Genomic DNA, 14098 nt, shown 5'->3' on the forward strand with positions numbered 1-14098 from the left:
GGGAGGGGAGTATCACACACTGGGGTCTGTGGGGGGCGGAAATAGGGGAGGGACAGCGGGGGGGGTGGGGAGTTAGGGAGGGATAACATGGGGAGAAAGGCAGCAAACCACACTGCCATGTGTGTACCTACACAACCATCTTACATGTTCTTCACATGTACCCCAAAACCTAAAATGCAATTTAAAATATATCTAATAAAAAAATAATAAAATATATATAATAAATAAATAAAAAGAAGAAAAAAAGAAAAAGAAATGTAAGCACTTTAAGAGATCCACTCAATCCCTCCAGCCTCGAATGGACTGACCTAGGGTCACTCTGGAAAATCTCACTCTCCCACTTCCTGAGTTAGCCTTCTCCCCTACAGCTCACCCCTCCCACTGAAGCCTGGACCCTTTCAGTCTTAGAAGCCAAGTCTGAACTCAGAACCAGCCCTAGGCATTGAAATGTCATGGTCATCAGTAGGTAAGCCATGAGCAAGCTCAAGCCGTCTGTCCTTTGGCCAGGGAGGGGTGGAGTCTCTTCCAGGGTGGGCATGTGGTGAGCAGAGAACCTTCAGGGGCATGTTGACCTCACAAAGTACCCTCTTCCTGTGCCATCTCTGGTCTCAAAGCTCCCTCTCCCCCCTCAAACAAGTAGACGGGCACATTCTCAACACACACAAGCATTCAGATGTGCATATGTACACACATGCACACATACTCCAACACACATAGACATATACATACAGACACACACACCCTCACAGAAGGGTCCCTCAGCTACCCCAAGGTGTCAGAGCTGCTTCTTCATCTTTGCTACCAAAACTGTGGTGCCAGGAGCCCAGAAGAACCTGGGATCCAAGCAGTAGAAAATCGTTTGTTAGTCCGGCACTGTGGCTGACACCTGTAATCCCAATGACTCAGGAAGCCAAAGCGGGAGGATTGCTTGAGGCCAGGAGTTTGAGACCAAATTGGGCAACACAGTGAGGGCCTGTGTTTTGAAAAAAAAAAAAAGCCTGGACGCGGTGGCTCACAGCTGTAATCTCAGCACTTTAGGAGGCCAAGGCAGGTGGATCATGAAGTCAGGAGTTCAAGACCAGCCTGGCCAATATGGTGAAATCCCATTTCTACTAAAAATACAAATATATATATTAGTCAGATGTGGTGCCACGTGCCTGCAGTCCCAGCTACTCAGGAGGAGAATTCCTTGAACCTGGACCCAGCAGGCGGAGGTCGCAGTGAGAGGTGTGGTGGTGTGCACCTGTAAGTCCCAGCTACTCAGGAGGCTGAGGTGAGAGGATCACTTGAACCCAGGATGTTGCAGGTTACAGGAGTTCGAGGTTACAGTGAGCTATGGTCATGCCACTGCACAATCATAGAAGATCCCAACTCAAAAATATAAGAAACAAAAACCCTCTTGTTGATAAATGCCTCCTCAGGAGAACAGGGGCTGAAAAGAGAGAGAGAGATGGAGAAAGGAAGCTGAAGCAAGGTGAGCTGAATGCTGCTGTGTGAATGTATGTACACGTGTGTAAGCATGAGTACACATGTATAAGGCCCAGGTACTGGGGAGGGGTGCGGAGCAAGAGGGGCCAGCAGAAAGACAAAGAGGGCAATTGGGCATGGTGGCTCATGCTTTTAATCCCAGCACTTGGAGACATTGAGACCAGGAGTTCAAGACCAGCCTAGGCGATGTGGCAAGACGCAATCTCCTAAAAAAAAGAAAAGGAGGGGCCGGGCTCGGTGGCTCACGCCTGTAATCCCAGCACTTTGGGAGGCCGAGGTGGACGAATCACGAGGTCAGGAGATCAAGACCATCCTGGCTAACACGGTGAAACCTCGTGTCTACTAAAAATACAAAAAATTAGCCGGGCGTGGTGGCACGAGCCTGTAGTCCCAGCTACTTAGGAGGCTGTGACAGGAAAGTCACGTGAACACCAGGAGGCAGAGGTTGCAGTGAGCCGAGATCGCGCCACTGCAGCACTCCAGCCTGGGCGACACAGCAAGAGTCCGTCTCAAAAAAAAAGAGGGAAAAACAGGGAGAGATGGAGACACACCCCCTCTGGTCCCTCTCTCAATCTTCCCTTCCCTCCCTCCCTCAGTGATTCCATTTAGGCCTGGGTTTGTCAGAACCGGGCTCAGAGCAGCCTGAAGATAGAATGACCCTTCTGGGTACTGGAGCTCTCTCCCCAACCCTGCTTTAAAAGGTAAGGGGATAGAGGAGGGGCGAGGTGGCTCATGCCTGTAATTCCAGCGCTTTGGGAGGCTGAGGTAGGGGGATCGTTTGGGGCCAGGAGTTAGAGATCAACCTGGGCAACAGAGCAAGACCCCATCTCTACAAAAAGTATATATATATTTAAATTAGCCAAGCGTGCTGGCACCTGCCTGTAGCCCCAGCTACTTGGGAGGCTGAGAAAGATCGCTTGAGCTCAGGAGATCGAGACCAGCCTGGGCGAAATAACAAGACCTCCATCTCTACCAAAAAAATTAAAATAATAAAACTAAAAAGCAAGGGGGTAAGGACCTCATCAGTCGTCCTACAGAGTCCTGGTCTCCTCCTTTTTCCTGCTCTCCTCTCTGCCACGCGTTCCTTAGGGACGGTTAAGTCCCTGCTGGGCGCCCCCTGCCCCATCTCCTCCCGACCGCCTAACCGGGGACGTCTTTCCCTTTAAAGCAGCGGCCCCCGTCCGGGTCATTGTCTCGCCTGGCAGCCAATCGGCAGCGCCGTTGGGGGCGGGGGATCCAGCCTCCCGATTGGCCGCCTCGCGCCCCGCCCCGCCCGGGATCCCGGGAGCTGTCCGGCCGCCTCGGTGCTGATCCCGCCGCCGCCCACGGGCCGCTAGCCGAGCAGAGGGCACTATGAGCGGGGGCGTCTACGGCGGAGGTGAGCGAGCCTTGGGCCCTGGGCTCCTGCAGCCCTGCGTTCCGAACCCGCGCCATCGATCCGAGCTCTGGGCACCGTGGGGCCTGTCACCTCCGTGCACGAATGGGTCCGGTCCCAGGCTTGGTCTCTCGCCACTCCTGTGCTCGGTCCTCCCTGCACGCCTCGCGCGCACCGGGCCCAACCTCTCTACCTTGCAACCCACTTCCACCTGGTCCCTGGCCCCTTCCTTTCGGGAGGGCGATCTGAGCAAGGCCGCTGGGCAAGCAGGGACCCTGGCTGTGTGATGCCCCTGCCCCCAGTCCCAGGACCTCGGACTCCAGTCTCACCTGCCCGACTGGTGATGAAAGTAGTGACTGTGGCTCTGCCCTGACTTCCTCTCGGAGCTACCTAGCGGGAGAGAGTTCGGGGGAAGTCCCCTTACAGGCCTGTCTCCCCGCACAGATGAGGTGGGGGCGCTGGTCTTTGACATTGGCTCCTTCTCAGTCCGAGCTGGGTACGCTGGGGAGGACTGCCCCAAGGTGAGCCTTTCAGTCTCCTCCCCAAATCCTAGGGGCTCTGAACCCTTCTTCAGGCTTTCCAGTGACCCAGGGATCTCTCAGATCGCCCAGAAGCTCTCCTGAGCAGGAATGTGGGAATAAACCCAGGGGCGGGCTGAGGACCCCTCTGTGGGGCTGGACAGGGGCAAGAAGGTGACCCCTCTCCCTGCCAACCCTCCCCCAACCCTTCCCCACCAGGCTGACTTCCCCACCACGGTGGGGCTGCTGGCCGCGGAGGAGGGGGGCGGGCTGGAGCTGGAGGGGGACAAAGAGAAGAAAGGGAAGATCTTTCACATCGACACCAATGCCCTGCACGTGCCTCGGGATGGAGCGGAGGTCATGTCGCCCCTGAAGAATGGCATGAGTAAGGGGCCCTCACCCATCACCTCCTGACACAGACAGGGAGCTCACTCTCCACGATCTGGGACATAACAGCCCCAACTCCCCACAGATTCTTCCTTGCAGTCCCAGGGTTCTTCTCACTGTCTTCCCGAGCTGCCTGGTTCCCATCTCAGGGGCCCATCAGGTTTCTGGGAAGGAGGGTGTTCCCCTGGAGCTGGACTCACTGACCCTCCTTTGGGTTTGGCCTTCCTCCCTCCTTTTCCTCCTGTCCCTGACCCCTGCCTGCCCTCTTGCATCTCCGTCTCCGTGCTGCTCTTCTGGCCCCAGTTGAGGACTGGGAGTGCTTCCGAGCCATCCTGGATCACACCTACAGCAAACATGTCAAGTCTGAGCCAAACCTGCACCCAGTGCTCATGTCTGAGGCCCCGGTGAGTGCCTACTCCGTACCTCCACGTCCAGCCCTGATCTCCACCGAACCTCATTCCCACCATCCACCTCTCCTCCTCTCCCCTCAAGCCACCACTCTCAGCCACTTGACCTCCTTTTCAGACTCACCTCATCCATCTTCACCACTTTCTTTCCTTCATAGCTAAGTCTCCAGCCCTCCTGCTCTCTTCCTGCTCTGTCTACCCTGCTGCCCTTCTCTGTCTCCAAGTCCTTTTTAAATTTTTAATCTTTTCAGACAGAGTCTTGCTTTGTTGTCCAGGCTGGAGTGCAATCGCAAGTTCTCAGCCTCTGTCTTCTGGATTCAAGGAATTCTCTTGCCTCAGCCTGCCAAGTGGCTGGGATTACTGGCACCTGCCACCATGCCTAACTTTTTGTATTTTTACAAAAAATTCGCCAGCCATGATGGCGGGTGCCGGTAGAGACAGGGTTTCATCATGTTGGCCAGCCTGGTCTGGAACTCCTGACCTCAGGTGATCCACCTGCCTTGGCCTTCCGAAGTGCTGGGATTACAAGCATGAGCCACTGCACCCAGCCTCCAAGTCCTTTTTTGACCTTTTAACTTATTATTTGGATCAACATTGGTAGGCTATGGATGTGGGCTCACATCTGTTATCCCAGCACTTTGGGAGGCCAAGATGGGAGGATCATTTGAGCCCAGGAGTTTGAGACCACCCTAGGCAATATGGCAAGACCCCATCTCTTTTATTAAAACAACAAAAATTTTAAAAACTGCAGTTTAGGCCGGGCCCAGTGGCTCACGCCTTTAGTCCCAGCACTTTGGGAGGCCAAGGCGGACGGATCACAAGGTCAGGAGTTCTAGACCAGCCTGACCAATGTGGTGAAACCCCATCTCTATTAAAAAAACAAAAATTAGCTGGGCGTGGTGGCGTGCACCTGTAATCCCAGCTACTCAGGAGGCTGAGGAGGAGAATCACTTGAACCCAGGAGGCAGAAGTTGTGGTGAGCTGAGATCATGCCACTGCACTCCAGCCTGGGAGACAGAGCGAGACTCCATTTCAAAACAACAACAACAAAAACAACTGCATTTTAAAAAATGTTCTTACCTGCCTCCTTATATTTCCCCCTCTATAAAAGCAACTGTTTTTCTCCCTTATTAGCTGATTTTTGGAGTATTTTCTTCCATATCTCTAATATCACACTTAAATTGCAGCCTGTGGAGTTTTTTGTTTTAGATATTATCTATGAATTTTCCACTTTAGAAAATGATCACTTAGCTCTCTTTTCCTCCCCGGCCTATACCACACATATTTCACCTCACCCACCTTTAAGTACAGTGCGTTCCGTTGTTGTGGTTGTTTGGGGTTTTGTTGTTTGTTTTTGAGACAGCCTCTCACTTTGTCACCCAAGCTGGAGTGCAGCAGCGCGATTCTGCAGCCTTGACCTCCTGGGCTCAACTGACCCTCTCATTTCAGCCTCCAGAGCAGCTGGAACTACAGGCATGAGCCACCACGTCCAGCTGATTTTTAAATTTTTTGTAGAGGCAGGGTTTCACCATGTTGTCCAGGCTGGCCTTGAATTCCTGGGTCTTGAATTCAAGCAACCTGCCTGCCTCAGCCTCCCAAATTCCTGAGATTATAGATGGGATCCACCGCATCCAGACCAGTTGTATTTTAGACTTTAAAAGAAATCAGTATTCAGTATTTAGACTCTTTTTAAATTAGAAATAATTTTAAGAGAATAGTTTGTAAAGATGGGATCTTGTTATATTGCCCAGGCTGGCTTCAAACTCCTGTGCTTAAGCAATCCTTCTACCTTGATTTACAAATTGCTGGAATTACAGGCATGAGTCACTGTGCCCAGCCCAATATTTACACTCTTATTACTATGTACACTAATAAAGCCTGACACAGGAGATACACTATTATTACTTTTCCTTTCTTGTGCAACTTTTTGTTTTCCTAGAACTGGAAAAAAAAAAAAAACCTGCATTCACATTTTTTTTTCCTTTGAGACAGAGTCTCACACTTGGAAAAATCATTTCTAAGATATTCCCTCCACTTTATGTTCCAATCCTTCTACTGAGTTTTTCATTTCTGTTCATGTAGTTTTAATTTCCACAAGCTCTTTACTTAAAAACATTTTCTTTTTAGTGAGACAGCATCTCACTATGCTGTCCGGGCTAGTTTCAAACTCCTAGGCTCAAGCAATCCTCCCACTTCAGCCTCCCAATATACTGGGATTACAGGCATGAGCAATGGTGCCTGGCCTGTGCAAGTGTTTTGAATGCATGTGTGTGTGACGATGAGTGTGAATATATGTGTATGTGCAAGTGTGAGTTTGTGTGTGTATGTATGTGTGAGTGTGTATTTGTGCGTGTCAAAATGTGTTTGAATGCATGTGTGTCAGACTGAATATATGCATAGTGTGACTGTATGAGTGTGTGTGTTTATGTGTGTATCTATGAGCGTATGTGTGTGTTTGAGCATGTTTGTATGCGTGTGCAAGTGTTTGAATGCATGTGTGTGCAACCGTGAGTGTATGTGTGTTTGTGTTGCAAGTGTGTGGGTCTGTGCCTCTCCCTGAATCCTCCCCTCCTGCACTTTCTCCACAGTGGAACACACGGGCCAAGCGGGAGAAGCTGACAGAGCTGATGTTCGAGCAGTACAACATTCCTGCTTTCTTCTTATGCAAGACAGCCGTGCTCACCGCGTATCCTCTGGGCTGAGCTGCTCTGACTGGGTGGAGGGCCCCGGGTGGGGCCTGTGATGAGCACAGCTGAGCTCAGCTGGGGGGCCCAGGCCTGGTTCTCTGAAGATCAGTATCCGAGTGGGCAGACGCCTCCCTCCACCCCACTAGTGCAGAAGGCCCGGTGGGCTGAGCACCTCCGACCCTGGGGTGGCCACATCAGCGGCCCCTTTCCATTCTCTGGATCAGGCTGAGCAGACAGTGAGCTAGGCCAGGGGCTGGAGCTGGACAGAGGAGGGAGACATGTGGAACGCTGCAGCAGTCCCTTCCCAAGAACCCCTTTAAACACTGAATTTTTAAAGGATCTGCCTTACATTGAACCCTGTGCTACGCGGTGAAGTGATGGCGACCCCTAATTTCAGGGAGTCTGTAAGACACAACCAAAAATACAGAGGCTGGGCATTGTGGCTGGCCAAACGCAGTGGCTCACGCCTGTAATCCCAACACTTTGGGAGGCCGAGGTGGGCAGATCACTTGAAGTCAGGAGTTCAAGACTAGACTGGCCAACATGGCAAAACCCCATCTCTACTAAAAATACAAAAATTAGCCTAGCATGGTGGTGCGTGCCTGTAGTCCCAAGTACCTGAGAGGCTGAGGCAGGAGAATCCCTTGAACCTGGAGGTGGAGGTTGCAGTGAGCTGAGATCACGTGATTGCACTTCAGCCTGGGTGACAGCGCGAGACTCCGTTTCAAAAAATGTATATTAGTAAAGAAGTAACTGGGGTCTCAGAGCCTTTCTTCAGGGCATGGGTCCTCTCCTCAGGAGGAGAGATTTGCAGACTGGAGATGGCAGAGCAGAGAGTGGCCAGAGCAGAGGGAGTCCCAGGCCCCTCACTTGCTGCTGCTATCTCTTTAACTTACCGATCCGATGCTAGCTTTGCAAATGGGCGCTCCACGGGCCTCGTGCTGGATAGCGGGGCCACCCACACCACAGCCATTCCAGTACATGACGGCTATGTCCTGCAGCAAGGTGGGGCCTCAGCAGGGGGCGGGGGCACCCCAGGAGGACCAGGTCCTGACAGTGCCTCCCTTTCCAGGCATCGTCAAGTCCCCTCTGGCAGGGGACTTCATCTCCATGCAGTGCCGGGAGCTGTTCCAGGAGATGGCCATCGACATCATCCCACCTTACATGATTGCAGCTAAGGTGGGGTCTCTGGGGATATGGAGCTGCCACTAGAGTCCTGGCCACTCACCCCATGGCCTTCAACCCACTGACACATGAGATATCAGAGCAGAGAGCAGCAGGCTCCCCAATGGATCCTGGCTTCCGTTCCTCCTCTTTTTTTTTTTGAGACAGAGTCTCGCTCTGTCACCCAAACTGGAGTGCAGTGGTGTGATCTTGGCTCACTGCAACCTCCACCTCCCAGGTGCAAGTGATTCTTCTGCCTCAGCCTCCTGAGTAGCTGTGATTACAGGTGCACGCCACCAGGTGCCTGGCTAATTTTTGTATTTTTAGTAGGGATGGGGTTTCACCATATTGGCCAAGCTGGTCTCGAAATCCTGACCTCGAAATCTGCCCACCTTGGCCTCCCGAAGTCCTGGGATTACAGGCATGGCCACCGTGCCCTGCCCCAGTTTCTCCTTTTATAATCGAGGCATCCAAAATCCAGACAGGCTGAGGGATACACTGAGGTCATGGAACCAGCTGGCAGACAGTGGGATGTGTAAGGGCCAGTGTGGTGGGTTCTGAGGTCCAATATAGACCCAGGTTCAAGTTCTGCCTCAGCCATCTAAGAGCTGTGGGACCGACCAGTAGTAGGCAGTTGGCTCACGCCTGTAATCCCAGCACTTTAGGAGGTTGAAGAAGGCAGATCACTTTGAGTTCACTTTGAGATCAGCCTGGGCAATATGGTGAAATCATGTCTCTACTGAAAATACAAAAACTAGCCGAGCGTGGTGGTGCATGCCTGTAGTCCCAGCTACTTGGGAGGCTGAGACTGGAGAATCGCCTGAACCCGGGAGGCAGAGGTTGCAGTGAGCCAAGATTGCGCCACTGCACTCCAGCCTGGGCGACACAGTGAGACTGTCTGAAAAAAAGAAGAGCTGTGTGAGCAACAGCATGATATCAAAGCCCCCTGGGCCTCAGTTTCCTTTCTTTAAAGTGGAACAGCAGTAGGCAGTCTCACAGCCAGGGCGCTGTGAGTATGAAGTGACACTGCATGCTCAGCTCTGTCCCGGGCCCTCACATGGAGCGTGGCCCCCTAGGAGGCCATTCCCTTGAGGTTCTATCTCTACTGTATTCCCTGTGGTCTTCAGATCAGCTGCACCCACCACGTGAAGGGCACACAGGGAGAGACGCATGCCCCATTCTCTGTCCTCTCCATCAGGGAAGGGTGAGAAACCCCTCTTGTAAGCAGCACAGCACAGCCTCTGGTTCCAGTTAGCTACAGAGCCGGGAACAGTGCCAGGAAGGTGGGGTGGGGGTGGCCAGGGTGGGCTGGGAAAGGGTGTTCCTATGCTGTGCCCCCACAGGAGCCTGTCCGGGAGGGCGCCCCCCCAAACTGGAAGAAGAAGGAGAAGCTACCCCAGGTCTCCAAGTCCTGGCATAACTACATGTGTAACGTGAGCCTCTGGAGAGGGCCCCCTGAAACCGCCCTCCCCTGCCATGAATGGAGGGCGGGCAGAGGCCCTGCATGTGAGGAGTGGGTGGGGGAGGTGTTGCTCAGGAGGAAGCGAGGCCCTCACCACCCCTGCTGGAATTTTAGGAAGTGATCCAGGACTTCCAGGCCTCTGTGCTCCAGGTCTCAGACTCCCCTTACGATGAACAGTGAGTGTGGCTCGGGTCTGGGGGGTGGGAGAGAGAGCAGAACCAGGACTCTGGGGGTGGGCTGGGGGGCTCTGGTGCTGGCCACCCACTGATGCTTCTTGAGCACCCCAAGCAGAGCCCTGTTCCCTTCTGAGCAGAGTGGCTGCGCAAATGCCCACAGTGCACTACGAGATGCCCAATGGCTACAACACAGACTACGGCGCCGAGCGACTCCGCATTCCCGAGGGCCTGTTTGATCCCTCAAACGTCAAGGTTTGGCCAGGTGGCAAGGAATAGGGTGGGTGCTGACTGGAGTCCCTGGATCCTGGGGCATGGGGTAGGCTGGGGAGGATTGCAAGGGTCTAGGGGAAGGGGCAGAGATCCTACAGCCCAGTCACCTGTCTCTGCAGGGCCTGTCGGGAAACACCATGTTGGGCGTGGGCCATGTGGTGACCACCAGCATCGGCATGTGTGACATTGACATTCGCCCGGTGAGGCCAGGCCGGGGCTGAGGCTGGGCAAAGGGGCCCAGGAAAAGTGGGGAGGCGGGGTGAGGGGGCTGTTCCCCGACGGCTCACTCCTTCTCCCTGCTCTCAGGGCCTGTACGGGAGTGTCATTGTCACTGGTGGGAACACACTACTGCAGGGCTTCACTGACAGGCTCAATCGAGAGCTTTCCCAGAAGACCCCACCGGTAGGAGACCACCCCAGGGCCCTGGACGCCCATCCTGGCTCAGCTGCCCAGGACTGTGTCCCTTCATCCTTCCCACATCTTTCCTTCTGTTCTGGACACCAGAGCAGCACCCCTGCCCCTGTGGCTTCCCAGGTCTTCCCCTGTCCTCCCCTAAGCCCTGTCCCTTCCCAGAACCTAGGTGTCTGCTTCCCCCAGCCCCTTTTTACCCCCAGAGCATGCGACTGAAACTCATCGCCAGCAACAGCACCATGGAGCGCAAGTTCAGCCCTTGGATCGGGGGTTCCATCCTTGCCTCACTGGTGAGAGGAAGGGTACTTGGCCCAGCACTGACTGTGGGGGAGAGGGGAGACCCAGACAGCGCCCACCACTTTGCCTGCTTCATTCATTCATTAATTCACTCACTTATTCATTCATTCAACATTTATTTTTGAGAAAGGTCAATAAGTGTTCCCAGAAGGATAAACAGGACACAAATCGGGGAGCAGGGGCCCAGTACAGTGGCCCATACCTGTCGTCCCACCACTTTGGGAAACTAAAGTAGGAGGATAACTTGAGGCCAGGAGTTCGAGACCCAGCAGGGAAACATAGCAAGACCCATCTCTACTTTTACAAATTGGAGAGAATAGGCTGGGCATGGTGGCTCACACCTGTAATCCCTGCACTTTGGGAGGCCTAGGTGGGCGGATGACTTGAGGTCAGGAGTCTGAGACCCGCCTGGCCAACATGGTAAAACCCTGTCTCTACTAAAAATACAAAAATTAGCCAGGCATGGTGGCACATGCCTGTAATCCCAGCTACTCAGGAGGCTGAGGCATGAGAATCTCTTGAACCCAGGAGACAGAGATTGCAGTGAGCCAAGATCACACCACTGCACTCCAGCCTGGGTGACAGAGCGAGACTCTTTCTCTCAAAAAAAAAATTGGGAGTAGAGGGACAGGTAGCTGGAGATACAAGGTCAGGATGAGATTTTGGCAAGACATCTACTGTGCTGAGTCATCAGAGGAGAGACCCTGATGGTTTGGGGCAAGGGAGTGATGTGGCAATGCAGGCATTGGGAATACTGCCAGGCATGAGTCTTTGGGATCAGGGTGTGAGCTGGGGTCAAGGGGGCCTTGCAAGGAGGCTGTTTCGATTGTCGTGGAGTCATAGCATGGATAGCAGTGGGGATTGGGTGGACAGCAAGGGGTAACTAGCAAAAGAGGCAGGCAGATTGGCTCTGGGGAAGGAGGTGGTGAGTTCAGTCTGGATCTGTTGCTGAGGTCAAAGGAAGGTACTGAGCAGGGAGCTGGAGTTGCAAACTGCATCTGGAGGGTATCAGCCACACAGAGGGAACAGTGGGGCCATGACAGACAAGGAGGACATTCACGAGAAGGGAAGTCCCCCAGGGAGACAGAAACCAGGGTCAGAAAGACAGAGGCTGGCAGTTGAAACTTAGCTCAGGGCTGGAGTATGTCAGCCACACAGTTCTTTTTTTTTTTTGAGAGAGAGTCTCACTCTGTTGCCCAGGCTAGAGTGCAGTGGAGCAATCTTGGCACCACCTCCTGGGTTTAAGTGATTCTTCTGCATCAGCCTCCCGACTAGCTGGGATTACATACGTGCACCACCATGCCTGGCTAATTTTTGGATTTTTAGTAGATAGAGATGGGGTTTTCCCATGTTGGCCAGGCTGGTCTCAAACTCCTGACCTCAAGTGACCCGCTCATCTTGGCCTCCCAAAGAGCTGGGATTACAGGTATAAGCCACCGCACCCAGCTCAAAATTAAGTATTAATAAGATATCCTGGCCAGGTGGGGTGGCTCATGCCTGTAATCCCAGCACTTTGGAAGGCTGAGGTAGGAGGATCACTTGAGCTCAAAATTTCTAGACCAGCCTGGGCAACAAAGCAAGACCTTGTCTTTACAAAAAAATTAAAAAGCAGCTGGCAATGTGGTGCATGCCTGTAGTTCCACCTACTCAGGAAGCCAAGGTTGGAGAATCACTTGAGCCTGGAAGGTTGAGGCTACAGTGAGCTGTGCCATTGCACTCCAGCCGGGATGACAGAAGGAGATCCTGTCTCAAAAAAAAAAAAAAAAAAAAAAAAAAATCGGTGTCTGTTTTCCACTTAGAGCACATCTCAATTTGGACCAGGACTGTGAGCCACAGGAGACCAGTGGCCACTACATTGGACAGCACATGTGTACAGGGTGAGAAAGATCAAAGAAGCCCAGGAGTGGTGGCTCACGCCTGTAATCCCAACATTGTGGGAGGCCAAGGTAGAATGATCACTTGAGCCCAGGAGTTTGATACCAGCCTGGGCAACATAGCGAGACCCCCATCTCTACAAAAAATAAAGATTAAAAAAGTAAAGAGGGCTGGGAGCTGTGGCTCACACCTGTAATCCCAGCACTTTGGGAGGCCAAGGCAGGTGGATCACAAGGTCAAGAGTTCAAAACCAGCCTGGCCAACATGGTGAAACCCCGTCTCTACTAAAAATACAAAAAATCAGCTGGGCATGGTGGCGCGTGCCTGTAATCCCAGCTACTCAGGAGGCTGAGGCAGGAGAATTGCCTGAACCCAGGAGGCGGAGGTTGCGGTGAGCCAAGATCACGCCATTGCACTACAGCCTGGGTAACAAGAGCGAAACCCCATCTCAAAAAAAAAAAAAAAAAAATAGCTAGGCGTATTTACAGATACCTGTAGTCCCAGCTACTTGGGAGGCTGAGGCAGGAGAATTGCTTGAACCTGGGAAGTGGAGGTTTGCAGTGAGCCAAGATTGCACCACTGCACTCCAGCCCTCCAATCTGGGTGACAGAATGAGACTCCATCTCAAAAAAAAAAAAAAAAAAGAGAGAGAGAGAGAGAAGGGACATTGACATGGTCATTGCAAGAATACTCACAGGCATGTTGTAATGGTGAAGGCTGCAGATGGGGTGCCACAGTGTTGGAATGGTGAGGTGGAGGGAACATCGTCCTTCAAAAGAAGGGAGGCTTTCAGTGTTTGGTAGCCCTGATGGAGTGGGGAGAGGACACCTTGGGGGAGAACTGTGTGTGCGTAGTGGGTATTGGTTGCTGGGTGCAGGTTGGCTGGCCTGGGGCTGTATGTGCCATCCCCCAGCCCAGGAACAGGGCTTAGCTCAAGGCAGAGACTGCTGTTCAATAAATACTTGAATGAATGAATGATTGATTGAATGGTATGAAGAGGATACTCTCCCTCTGAGGTGGGGAGGGGTTTCAGAGGGATGTGGACCCGAGGGGCCGTTGCGGCCTGTTGGAGGGTTCCCAGGGGCTGCACCTGCCCATCCACACCTCCCTCCAAGGCCACCCTGATCCTCATGATGCCTCCTCCACCCAGGGCACTTTCCAGCAGATGTGGATCTCCAAGCAGGAATATGAAGAGGGCGGGAAGCAATGCGTGGAGCGAAAGTGCCCCTGATGGCAACCCTCCCCACACACCTGCTCCCAAGCTCAGTCCCTTAACCCCCATTGCCACATCACTGCCCTCCTCCTTCCCTCTTGTCATCGTAAATGGTGATGTTTCTGGGTTGAAAGAAGTAAAAACGTTTTAAGAAAAAAAGAGTTTGGCCTCCGTGGGGTGGTGAGTGGACGCAGGGGTCTGGAGGGAGGTGAAGGAGGGAGGGTCACTTCTACACTTACGCCGATCCCACAATGGGCGCCGGGACATAGCCCCAGGGGCCATCGATTCCTCAGGCTTCCGAGGAGTTGTGATCCAGGGAGGACCACGCGACGAAGACCGGGGGCGATGGGGAGTTGCTAGGGGGAAAC

General features: G+C 53.1%; 1 protein-coding gene across 3 annotated transcripts; it reads left to right on the forward strand.

Moving 5' to 3' along the window:
• The first annotated feature begins 2740 nt into the window (after positions 1-2740).
• ACTL6B (actin like 6B) lies at positions 2741-13889 on the forward strand. 3 transcript variants are annotated; one of them, XM_032255178.1, is made up of 15 exons: positions 2741-2866; positions 3308-3384; positions 3601-3766; positions 4072-4172; positions 6764-6861; positions 7773-7867; positions 7935-8041; positions 9370-9459; positions 9603-9664; positions 9802-9916; positions 10054-10134; positions 10241-10336; positions 10549-10635; positions 12442-12519; positions 13668-13729. In XM_032255178.1, exons 1-14 carry the CDS (start codon positions 2842-2844, stop codon positions 12469-12471), a joined length of 1230 nt encoding a protein of 409 aa, XP_032111069.1. In that variant the 5' UTR covers positions 2741-2841; the 3' UTR covers positions 12472-12519; positions 13668-13729. The 3 variants fall into 3 exon arrangements, with proteins under 3 accessions (XP_032111069.1, XP_032111068.1, XP_032111070.1); XM_032255177.1 differs by lacking the exon at positions 12442-12519 and having other exon boundaries at positions 13668-13889; XM_032255179.1 differs by lacking the exons at positions 3308-3384; positions 12442-12519 and having other exon boundaries at positions 2752-2866; positions 13668-13889.
• The last annotated feature ends 209 nt before the right edge of the window (positions 13890-14098 follow it).

Source organism: Sapajus apella, unplaced genomic scaffold (genome assembly GCF_009761245.1).
Source record: "Sapajus apella isolate SASKATOON/1434 unplaced genomic scaffold, GSC_monkey_1.0 scaffold88, whole genome shotgun sequence".
NCBI classification, from domain to species: Eukaryota; Metazoa; Chordata; class Mammalia; order Primates; family Cebidae; genus Sapajus; species Sapajus apella.

What these genes read in the sequence shown, in the direction of transcription:
- ACTL6B (XM_032255177.1), top strand. Translation starts at nt 2,842, where the DNA reads ATGAGCGGGGGCGTCTACGGCGGAG. An exon ending in CTGGGGAGGACTGCCCCAAG is followed by an intron (nt 3,385 to 3,600) that starts GTGAGCCTTTCA and finishes CTTCCCCACCAG; the next exon opens with GCTGACTTCCCCACCACGGT. An exon ending in CTTACATGATTGCAGCTAAG is followed by an intron (nt 8,042 to 9,369) that starts GTGGGGTCTCTG and finishes GTGCCCCCACAG; the next exon opens with GAGCCTGTCCGGGAGGGCGC.